Source organism: Cygnus olor, chromosome 1 (assembly GCF_009769625.2).
Source record: "Cygnus olor isolate bCygOlo1 chromosome 1, bCygOlo1.pri.v2, whole genome shotgun sequence".
NCBI classification, from domain to species: domain Eukaryota; kingdom Metazoa; phylum Chordata; class Aves; order Anseriformes; family Anatidae; genus Cygnus; species Cygnus olor.
Window position 1 is genome coordinate 42,860,887 of NC_049169.1, and position 12,704 is coordinate 42,873,590.

Here is a 12,704-nt window from a genome sequence, read left to right on the forward strand (position 1 = left end):
AAAACTATAGAGTACATTGCACCAAAAATTACAGACTTTGAAAACCTCCTTACACCCAAAGGTAAATGAATTATAGCAAATGCAATATAATTGGATAGGGAAGGACTGTTGGGTGAATGATGATGAACTTAAGGGATCCTACCCATGATTCCCAGGGAATTTAAATATGCGATTAGCACTAGAATTCCCACAAAGTAATCAGGATACAAACACAGACAATTTGTGACCTAGACCACCCCAAGCACACCTTTTCAGGGTTTTTTTCTTTAAATGCACCTTTCTGGAAGTCAGGAAGAAAAATAGTTTCTTTTAGGCTCGTAACAAAGTGGGAGTATCTTAGAGCAGATAGATAAGTCTTTGTTATAGTTCCAATTTAATCTGAAAGAATAATTCACAGATACAATTTTTGGCTTCGGTTGCTTTTAGTGTGAACAGTGATCACTTCATCATAGTTGAGTCATGTTTAGAAAATTTAAACAAGCTGCATGATTACTCTAGGAAGCATGGAATGGTTTGTTCAAATCAGTACCATCTGTGGAGAGAAGAAGTTGGGGGAATTTTAGTCATTCTTGAGGAATGGAAATCTGATTCTCCATGCTGGAGTAATTGTAATCCTCTTTGTATCTGTAACCCAATAGCATAGTTGTCTTGAAATTGTCTCGTTGAACACAGTCATCAAGTGCAAGAGAGACTGTGCCACTGGGTGTCACTGCTCCTCGCTGTGGCCCTCACAGCACCCTTGTGATTTACTCCAGATTCAGATCTCGGCTTTTCATTTGCTCTAACAAAGATCACATTTACAGTTCATTCTTCTATTCAAGAAATGAGATAAAATGAACTAGATTTTAAGCTGATTTTAAGGCTCTGATTCCATTTTAAAGATCTGTCTAGGTGCTGGCACAGAAAAATTTCCTGTTTCTTCTACTGAGTAGGTTTTTTTGTAGATTAGAAATAGTTTGCATATATGTGTCTTAGTAAACTGGGGAAAAAAAAAAGTGACATAAAATAGAAATAAATGCTTTTGTATGTAAGAAGTCTCTGTCTAATATATCTGTTGTGTTTATACCTGCAATCTTATCTTTCAAAATGGTGGGTTTGCTGTAGTATTACTCACTGGGATAATCACAGAGATTATCTCCAGCCTTGTGAGAAGAATTTTTATGGGATCCCCCTGTAGTCAGTGGGAAAAAGGACCTTTCTCTAGGTAACAAATGGAAAGAGAAACAGTTTTTCTTCCCTCCCTTCTTTCCCCTGCTCTCTGGGAGTTTGTCTCTTCCCACCAGGTACATGGAGAGCTCGAAGAGGCTGGCAGTATTAGACCATAGCGGTGTGTGAGAACCCACAAATCACAGCCACTGTTATTTTTCCTGAAACAATTTGTAGTTCTGTCAAACAGCCAAGCATCTTTTCTGCCTTTACTACAGCATTGTTAGTTCTCAGGTCTTTAAAATAGCATCAACCCTGTTGAAACTGGGAGACCAGCATACCCTCCTTGAGAAGGAAAGCCCACCATGCTGGCTAGCACGCGACTTCTACCAGCAACTCACATCTTCAACCTGTCTAGTTTTAGATGCACAGAGACTGCAGTTGTGCCAGATGTGGATCTACCAGCTGTACATTGGGAATGGGTATATATTTCCACCTTCCTTTTGGCACCCAACAATTGAGCAGTTGCTATGTACTTTGTCCCAAACCCCTGTTTCTAAGTTTTCCCTTTATTATATTCAGACAGACACTTGTGGTTCTGCTTTTCTACCAGAATCCATGATTATGGTAAGATCTATGTTGCTTTTTAAAACGTGCTCTGCTTAAAATCTTGTGATGAAGAGGCATCAGAATATATTGAATCATTTTCCCTATCCCCAGGCAGAAAGCTTTAAGCTCCATGCAGGGTGTTTTTTTTCAGTATTTAATCCTGTCTTCCATTTAAATGGGAGTCTTGTTCAATAATCAGTTTTCAGCAGATGGAAGTTAATGGTGATAGACTAAGAGGCATTAGGGCCAGTTGTTTTGATCTCCATGTTGCTTCCTTTCACATTTTTATTCCAAGCCATCCAATGATGGGTGTTCCCATCAAAGCAGAAGCTCCAAGTCACGTGCCCGGGATGGTTAGGTCATATTCCATATTAAAAAAAAAAAAAAAAAGAGTAATCTCTTCTGACTGAGGAGGAGGATGAAATTTTCTTAAATTATCTTGGTTTGGATCTGATCTGATGTCTTTGGAATTTCTGACTCTTGATTTTTCACTTCCTGGAATGTATAGCATTGGGTCTTAAAAATACTTTATTTTAATTCAAGTTCAGGGTAAGACTTGGTGATAACTTTTATTTCAGTCAAATGGCTTTATCCATTCTATCTCAAATTTTATCACCATCATAATGGAGTGTGTACAATTAATATTCTTTGCAGTATCTGAACAGATATTAACAGCCTATATTCTAATAGAGTACATGATTTTTTTAAAGAAGGATACAGAATTTTCATAAAAATTATTGAACATTTCTGTGCCTTTATCTTCCAGCAACTAGTGGATAAACTAAACCTTTCCATGTAATTTGCATAAGTAGCAAATACGGTTTATAGAACTATTAAGAAAATATTGCAGTGCTTATGTCTCTTCCAAAGTGAATAAATTGAATATTACCTCTCCAAAATTGTGATCAAGCAAGACGGTTTCTACCTGGTTTGTTTTTATTTACTACTTCCTGTACTTTGCTTCTCTTCATGGTAATAACAACAGAGCAAAACAGTTTTGATTTTGATATTATAGAGTATTATGGTGAAAGTTGGCACTGACAGACTTTTTTTGACAGTTAGCTTTTGGTCTGTGTCTACTTAGTAGGCTGCTCAGTAGGCTGGGAGCATATGGGGCTACTGTGTGCTGTGACAGAGGAAGTCCCCATGGCTCCTGTGTCTGACCTCTGTCCTGCAGGCTCCACCTTCTTTGGGCTCATTTGACGGGGTTTGGATTTCTCAACTTTTTCATTGTTAGAGCTTGGTTTAACTCTGAATCTACATCTCTTTCTTGTTAAATATTCACATTTAATGAAGAGGCTTCAGCTTGTTACATTATGATGTTTTATGAACAAATTGTTGCAGGTGAAAGCTGAGCTCAGACACTGCCATAAGGCTGAAAAAAAAAAAAAAAAAAAAAAACTTTTCTCTTTCTTCCCCAGTAACATTGGCTTGGGATCCTTTTATTCTTTATGTAAGCCTTGGGGCTTCTTCAGTTTCAGTTTGAGGATATATCATGTGTTTCCTTTTACCAGCGATACTTCTTCCCCCAAAAAGGCTAAAGCACTCTTTAAAGCTAAGTGCACAAAATGATTTCTGAGCTGATTTCTCTGCACAGTTTTTGCCATAGAGTATTAGTATTATATTACAGAGGGTCTTAGAGATAATATTAGCTTACTGTATGACTATTTGATATAGCACAAAACCATATGTTGCATCCAGTCTGCAAGAGCTGAGAGTACACTGTTGTCTTAATATAGATATGGATGAATGTGTGTGTGTATCTATGCCCTACTTCTGTCTCCATGCACATGAATATAAATCTGTGCTTACCCATGTATACATATGCATTTAAATACACGGAGGCAAACTTTATGGGAAGTTTCTTTTTTTTGCCTTGTATTGCCATGTTATTTAATTGTTCCTGTTTTTTCTGTTTTGTTTTGTTTTGTTTTGTTTTTGGTTTGTAGTTTACTGAACAGCTTGTAAAACAGCTACATTATGTATGTATTGATACTTTTCATTCAGAAGGTGAAACAGGACACAAAATGAAACCTGAAGGTGTTGTTTGAGGATTTCATATGTTACAAAGAGAGAGGGTTACAAATGAGTATTTCTAAGTGAGAGGTGAGGAGTCTCAGTTAGCAAGAGCAGTAAGAGATGCTGTGGGTAGGTCAAAAATAACTTCGCTTGATGCTCCCTTCCCAAGTTGAGACATAACCCCAAATGTAGTAACAGCAATGTCACACCTCTCAAAGCTTGCCTCGTATGCCACATTCAAAAGTATTTGCCTTTTTCAAAAGCTATCATACATGTTTCCCACCTATATATGTTTGGTGTAGGTTACACCAATGGAATTGCTCCTTATTAACTATAGGAACTTGAATTTGGTTCATCAGGTGTGCTTATTAAAATATTTTAAAAACACTGGTTAAAAGGGTTATAGTTGCAAAAAATTTCATTCAAATGAAGATATCATATAATCATAGAATATTCTGAGTTGGAAGGAAACCACAGGGATCATTGAGTCCAACTCCTGGCTCTACACAGGACCACCAAAAATCAGACCTGATGTCTGAGAGCCTTGTCCAAGCGCTGCTTGAACTCCAGCAGCTCGGTGCCATGGCCATTTCTCTGGGGATCCTGTTCCAGACCATACTCTTAGTGGAGAAACATTTCCTAACATCCAGCCTGAACTTCCCCTGTCCCTGTTGTATATCTTACACATGTTTTAATTTGCAGTTCCTAGTGCTCCCATGGATATTGTTTTTTCCAATGTGCAATCAACAAGTGTGACCTTGAACTGGAGATCACCGAAATCTATCTTTGGCTACTTTCAAAACTACAAGATTACCACACAGCTACAGTCCATCCACTGCAGTGACTGGGAAGTTAAGGAATGTATTGAATATGAGATGCATCAATATTTATATGAAAATGTGGTGGATGACAAGATAGAAGAGACTGTGTATGGACTAAAAAAATACAGATGGTACAGATTTGCAGTTGCTGCCAGTACGAATGTTGGTTACGGAAGTTCTTCACCTTGGATTTCTACCCAAACACTTCCTGGCTGTAAGTAAGGATGTTTGTCATATGTCATATTGCTATTACAATGTGTATAACAATGTGGTCGTCTAAATAATCAAGAACACTTAGTAGAAGTTATTTCTTCATAGACCTATAATATTGCTTTTATTGCAACTCTTCAAGTACAAAATATGATATAAATCGTTTGGTAGGTATGTACTCTTCACACTACTTCAGATTTTAATACCTTTTATTTGCTATACTATATATACTGTTTGCTCAACAACAATTTAATTTCTCAGCCCTAGTCTGCCTCTAGAGTTTGTAAATCTGAATTTTGTCTACTTTGGGTTGATATGCTGTTTTCAATTCATCGTCGTATGTGGGGCATGTCAATGAAAAGTAGTCTTTATTTTTCTTTTTAATTCTTTGACTAAAAACCTGTTCACTAATGTAGTAACGCTTTTCTGAAGTTCTGCTGCACATTCCTGTCAGTGGAACATAAAGAGTATTTTCAGAGGAATTAAGATTTCTTTTCAATACCATTATTTACCTAACAAGATTGCAGATCAGAGTAGCCATGTAATGTCTACGGGGCTGACATGCCTCAGCTGAGGTTTCAGTTTCCAAAGAGGATTTAATTGTCACAGATATGTTGTCACTACATATTTGAGAGAAAAGGACATGAAACATAAATTATTTAGGCAGTTGACATGGGGACATATAACCTTTTCTACCAGTCCACAGCCTGCCTAGGTCAGAGCACATTTGAGATCTGGCCTTTGGTCTGTGTGGAGCAAAAGAGAACCACCATGAGTGGCCTGACTAAATCACAGCTCCTTCACTCCATTCCTCTTTTATTTAGTAATCTTAGTAGAGACCAAGGAATTAAATAGCTGTGTACCAAGGACTATTCAGTGGTCTACCAACTTACTTTGTTCTGTTCATGTTTTAACAATCATGTGATGTGAATGCAGAAAGCTTTTTCATTTGTTCCTCATGGTATCTGTGCACTCTCTGTGCAGTAACATTGTCTTTAAATACCTCTGTCCTTAAATACCTCATAATTTTTCTGCCAGGTAAAGAAAATTGTCATCTTCATTTGCAGATGAGAAACTGCAATAGAGAAATTCTAAGCCCAAACATACAAAGAGATTTATACACTGTGAAAGTGAACTTCACAACAACCCATTTTTCATATAGAGCACAGAAGCAGTCCTTTGGACTGAAAAGTACTGGAATCAGCTATGGAGTCATTCTCATGTGCGCTGACTCTTTGTCCAGTGTTTTTTGGAGAGATGTGAATAAATACAATGTTATAAATGAAAGTAAAAAACAAACAAACAAACAAACAAAAACATATGACTCCAGATGGAGCAAAAAATAGCTAACAGAAGCTGTGTGACTTGTGAGCCAGCAGTTCTGAGAGATTTTGTACTATTAGATAGATAGATCTCAGCTGCTGAGATGTCCTGGAATGAATCACAGAATGGTTTGGGTTGGAAGGGACCTTAAAGACCATCTGGTTCCAACCCTCCCGCCATGGTCAGGGACACCTCCCACCAGACCAGATTGCTGAAAGCCCCATCCAGCCTGGCCTTGAACAGCTCCAGGGATGGGGCATCCACAGCTTCTCTGGGCAACCTGTGCCAGTGCCTCACCACTCTTTGAGAGAAGAATTTCTTCCTAATGTCTAATCTAAATCTATGCTTTTTCAGTTCAGAGCCATTAGCTCCTGTACTATCACTACATGAGCTTTTAAAAAGTCCCTCCCCAGCTTTCCTGTAGGCTCCCTTTAAGTACTGGAAGGCCACTATAAGGTCTCCCTGGAGCCTTCTCCAGGCTGAACATCCCCAGCTCTCTCCACCTGTCACCAAAGGAGAGGTGCTCCAGCCCCCTGATCATCCTTGTGGCCCTCCTGTGGACTCACTTCAACAGGTCCACGTCCATGCAAATACTTTTCTTCCAAAAAATATTGCTGAACTTAGGAAAGGTAGGGATTTAAAGCAGACAGAGAGGCAGATAATCAAAACACATGTGATCACATAAAGATAGGATTATCTTTATGATTTCCTGTCCAGACAGTGTCAGTTTGGTTTAAGAAAGAATTAGTTTCTTATCAGTCCCACTGAGGAGTTGGAAGTTAAAAGCAGAAAAGCCTCGCTTGACTGCGCAAACCATTTCCATGCTGATGCAGTGTTGTTTTCAGCACTAGGTTCCCAGTGTGCTCTATTAGCCTGTTTTAAAACGTTTCTAGAAGTTAAGTTCCACCAGCCCAGATGTGAGTGGCCCCTGGCCTGTGTCTATAGTGGGAGAAGAGTGCAGCAACACATTACCTGTGAACTAAATCAGTGACACATAGAGAGATGAACTGCCTATAAAACATACTGCCCCAGAGTCAAGGGAGCATGGGCAGTATTCCAGATATGGCTGGGTGCTGGTCTTTTTCCTGGGGCAATGGCAATCAGCTGAGGAGGAAAAAAGAGGAACAAGGCATGTCACAGCTGGGTAGCCAGCTGGCAGCTTCAACAGCGCCAAGACCCTCCCTGAGCAGTGGTTGGACTTTGTGAAAGGCAGGTTTCCAGCTACCTGACCTTATGCACCCCACAGACTCATCTGTAAAAATATCATTAAATAGACTAAGAAATTTTATTTCTTCTTTTTCCTTTGCAAAGGTTACTCCCTGTAGCAGAGAAGAGAAATCTGGGGAGTGAACAAAAAAAAAACTTGTCCAGTGCTCTGGGAAGCCCTGCAGAGTGCATCCACAGAACAGGTGTAGCTCTCCCTTTCCTCTCTCTCTGTAGCTCCCCCCTCTCCTCTCCCTCGTGGACTGAGCCAAGCATCCTCTGGATTAGTCTGCTGGTACCCAGCCAATATACATGGTCTGTTAGGGCTTAAGGGTGCTTAGATGCTATGTAAAATAGCCTGAGTACTTAGCCCCTAAAATCAATGGGAGTTGTGTTTGCAGCTTTGAAGGCAGAAGTTAGCAACTATTCTGATTTTACAGAAATGCCTCTGTAAGACATTGTTTCTGGAAAAAGAAAAAAAACACAAACAAACAAACAAACAAACCACGCGTTACCTTGGTTGTGAAATAATACTCAAATGATTTTGCTTCAGAAATAATTGGGTACTCAGAAATTTTTTGTTTCTCTCAAGCCTATAGTTATATTCAGGAATTTACAACATTTAAGCAAAAAACTGTTAGACTCGGTTCCAAGAATATAAAGAGATGAAATCTTGACAACAACAACAACAAAAAATACATAAAAGAAACTGTAAAGATATTCTTCACGTTTTCAAGTGTTGAGTATTGGACTGTTCTGCTACAGCAGCAAAAGCTAATAATTCTTAATATCCAATGACAAAGGTGAGGATCTTTAATTCTTTATTTCAGTTGTTCATTATGAAGGTAAACTTAAGGCTAAGGGAATCATTTTTAAGATTCTTCTACTCACTTTCATGTTTCAAACAAAAAATAATGGCAGTGTTCTGTACTGAAAGAAGTTATAGTGTTACTCCATGGAAAATGTTACAGGTTATGCAGTACAGCCCAGTTCTCACAACCAGATAAACTATTCAGCCTTCTGTCTTGCAGATTATTCTCACAGGAACTGTCCTACTGTCTCATAAACTAGTTTGATGGCACTGTTATTGCTTATCTGATGGATTACCTAAGAGCCGAATCTACTTTGCAAGATGAAATATTTTCAACATAACTTAGATTTATATAGTTACCAGTACAGAAGATCATAGTGCTGTGTCACAGGAAGGGAAAGGGCAACAAATGTTTTCCATAGCTAAGGAAACTTTGTTCCCTCACACCTGCTCTTCCACTGAGTTTCATTTTTGTATTTATAAGGAGAATAAGATTGGCTGAATTCATACTTTCTAAGAAAAAGTCACTTTGAAGGATGGATGTTAGCTGGTAAATGAAGGGCAGTGAGATCATTGAACTTATTTTGGATCTCATACACAATGCAATGCTTTTTGGTAAACTTCCAAGTCTCCTAATGCCAGGATATACTAAGATACAAAGGAAAATCCCAGATGTTAGAATGTCCCATGAAGGATAGGACAAAGATGCATGGGGCAGAGTTATGCTACCTTCTTTCCCAATCCCTGCTGATACCCAGTTGCTTGGTACACTTCAAAAAATATTTGTGTGTGGTGAAAAGCTTTGGCTGTATACCAGATAGATTTTGCCTGGGAGAACTTGGTTTTCTGTGTTCCTTTCATTCTCTCAGAACTCAATATTGGAGATTAAGTATGGTCTAGTATAAGATATAAATGTTTCAATTTATGTAAAAGTAACCTAGGTAATTATAAAATGAAATAAGTGAGCCTCACACTTAAATTTTGGTGGGAAAAAGAAAAAGGGCTGGTCTTAACTAAACTGGCAAGCATGAATTTCCGTTAGAAGATTGGACTATTCAGACTTATTTTTGAGGATTATCCTAAATGATGGGCTATCCAGACTTATGTTTAAGCTAACACACTTAACTGCTGCCTTAGCATCAGGACACAGATGGATGGGAAAGATGACCCTGACCTCCATAAGACCCACATTCCTCTGCAAGGATAGAAGCATGATAATCAGGAAATGATGGTTATTAGTTACAGAAAATGCATTATTGTGCAAACCAGGAGAAAAGTGCTTATGAGAGGAAGTGATTGGATTATGGCGGAATGAGCGAATAAGTCTAGGTCATTTCTACTGAGTAAATTGCTGTGATTTATAAGAGAAAGGGTATAGTGATACCATGAACTTGTATTGACTGGATTCATTTCACAAACAAACTTAAATCAGAATATGGCAGCTACCTACTGAAGCAAAACATTTTTTAGAAAGATGCTTTTTGTAAAACATGAGGCATTTCAGACACAATTCATTCGCTAGTTGCCTAAGTATGCAGCTTATTTCAGAAAATATTTAATTTTAGTATCATTCAGTTGATGTCTGATATTGTACTTTTCATGATGAAAATAAACCAGGTATTAATGCTTACATGTATTTTAGATCAGTGTCTTAAGTACAGTATGCTCAATTAGAATTTTCTTGAAAGTATCTCAAAATGTGTCAAATAGAACATGCGTATGGAAATAAAATAACTTCAGATTGGATAATTTGCAGATTAGGTTATGCTTAAAGTCATTTCATGCCATCATCGTCTAATGAATAAGTGTAAATTGGCTTTGGGGAAAAAAAAAAGAAAAAAAAAAAAGAAAGATTAAATGCTCCATTCATGCTATAAAAGAGTAATGGAAGTTTATCTATGGAAACCTGGTAGGTTTGGAAACGAACGAAGGCTTGAGAAACTATATACAGTTTTATACTGTTTTTCAGAAAGTTCAGTTGGAGATGAAGATACGAGCACTACCACAGTTACTGACAGCGCTATTCACAGTAAAAGTCACTGTTTGAACAAGTCTCATATGTATTACCTGAAAAATAAGCCTAATTTGCTGTAATTCTATTTTTTAGGGGAACAGTGTTTTCACCACCCCTTATGTGCTTTCATACATAGTTCACTCAGTTACAGTCTTCATTCAGTTGTTTGACCCTATTCAGTATTTTAGAGGACTGCTTCCAATGGCTGAATTTGATCCTCCCTACAAAGTCTAGTATATTCCTGCTAATCCTGGCACACCACACTACCTCCTATATCCAATATCCTGAACTCTTCACAGCACCTTCTCAGCTCCCAGTTTTTCCTGTTTTATTCTGCAAACATGGTGCAAAATGTGCACCTTCACAGTGCAAAATCTCTCCTCGTGAGGCTTCACAACTAATTTCAGTAGTTACATACCTTCTTCTGTGCTATTTTTCATTTTCCTAATATTTTCTATCTAACAAGCTAAGTAACTTTGTATACACTAAAATTTTCCTCATAAAACTCTCTGACAGACTGTTTGCTGACATGTGTTAATCATTGCTGTAATTTTTTGTGGTAGATAAAAAAAAAAAAAAAAAAAGCACCATGAAGCCAAGGAATTGCGCACAAATTTGTTGTGGCTTCTATAACACGCTGTTCACTGGTATATGTCACAGTTGTCTTTTTTGTAGTAGACAAAAGAGGAAGGCACCATGGAGCAAATTTATGGCATTATATACAAATCTGTTGTCCATTTTATTCCAAATTTTAGCATCCCCAAATTCACCACAGGCATTAAGAAAAAGTAATGCCACTTACTCTGAGACTTGCTGTATTGTTATATGAATTCAAGAAGTTAATTAATTTCTCATTTATGAGGAAGAAATAACTAGGTGAATTCACATACCACCATGACAAAAGGAAATTTTAGGAAACACTATTTTTTAACATGATCATTCTTCCCTTCTTACAATTCCTGTTAGTTTTTGGTATGTATTTTCCAGAGTTTCTCAACATGCTAAGAGTAAGTGAAAATGAAACCTAGATTTTTTTTTTCTGTATATATTTTTTGTACCAATACTGTCCAACATTGTTGGAAATCTTTTCCAGCTCACAGAAGACCTTGTATTTTGATAATTTCTTGTTCTTTGCATGATTAGTCTGACATAAACTTTCTCCTGTATATTATACATGCCTATTCATGTAAATAGCTATATATATATTTTGCTTGTGTCATGCAAAATGCATGTAATCAACCTGTAATAAAAAAAAAGACAACAACAACAAAAAAACCTGTTGTTTCCAGTTACAATGATGTTGTAGGCATTTAAGACACTATAAATGCTGTGATACATTTAACAAAAGCTGTGTTTCTAAATCCCAGTGTATACTTTATAAATGAGAACAAAAAATGTTATAATTATTTAAGCAGTCTACAATAGTAAATTTGTGACAGAGTTTTATTTTCAAATAGAAAAGTAATCTCTACTGGCTGCTAAAATTGCTGGTTTATTTGTTGTGAACTTCTCTGGCTGTGATTCACATAAGTATTTTTTTTCTGTAGCTCCAGATGGTCCTCCAGAAAATGTGACAGTGTTAGCTACATCTCCTCACAGTATTAATATCAGCTGGAGTGAACCTGTCGTCATTACTGGACCAACATGCTATCTCATAGACATTACCTCAGTAAGACAACTCTGTTCTATTTTTGATAATAATACAGATGCTTAGTGATATAAAAACTCACAACAATTTTTTTTAATGGAAGTTATAGGATAGACATAAACTGGAGTGAAAAATGATATGACTGACGCATCCGTTTTCACGTAAACTCCACCAAAGAATTCATTATACATTTACAAATTTCTTAATGGGAGATAGATTAATTAATTGATATGAAAGAATGTGTGCTAATAGATCTTGCACAATAAAAGGTTTAGCTATAATTGTATGCAGCAAAACAATAGCTGAGCTTTGCAGAGGTGTACCTTGTTCCAACAATAATGATATTGTTTACCAGTAAAAATGATAATGACATATTTTTGATCCAAAGAAAAAGGTCATTGTCATAATTTTACAGATGAGTGGAGAGCCTAGCAATCAGAAGTGACTTGTACGAAGTTACACAGTGCATCAGAGGGCCAATTTTAAAGTCAAACCAGATTTTTCACTTTCCACTTGGTGCTCTGTCCATCAAATTAACTGTATTTTGGTAGCACAGCAATAACACTTCTTTCTTCTTGATCTTTATAAGCAGAAAAAGCCTGACATAAGAGAAAATCTCTATTGGCCTTTTTCTTTTCTTCCTGTACTGCCCTTAAAACAACCATTAATAAACCACAAGTCATTTCATGCCCTGCAGCAAGATATGGAACTTTCAGTTTGAGCACATGAGAAGTTTTAAGTACAATAGAGATTCCCTGATAGTTCAGAAATCATACAGGGCTATCTGTGTAAAAGGGAAGGAGTTTACTAGACTTTAGTAAGGAAAACTTGCTGTTTGCAGCTTCAGAAATTCTGCATCAATCTATTAGATAATGGGGGAAAAATAAAGAATGCTTCAAA

The 12,704-nt window shown here is 37.2% G+C and overlaps 1 protein-coding gene across 1 annotated transcript in view; it reads left to right on the forward strand.

The window, feature by feature from the left end:
• The window catches only part of PTPRQ (protein tyrosine phosphatase receptor type Q), a 118,861-nt gene that overhangs the window by 63,381 nt on the left and 42,776 nt on the right, over window positions 1-12,704 (forward strand). Inside the window, exons 32-33 of the mRNA XM_040554070.1 lie at window positions 4,477-4,809; window positions 11,704-11,825. Coding sequence (XP_040410004.1) covers window positions 4,477-4,809; window positions 11,704-11,825 — 455 coding nt within the window. The remainder of the gene's footprint in view (window positions 1-4,476; window positions 4,810-11,703; window positions 11,826-12,704) is intronic.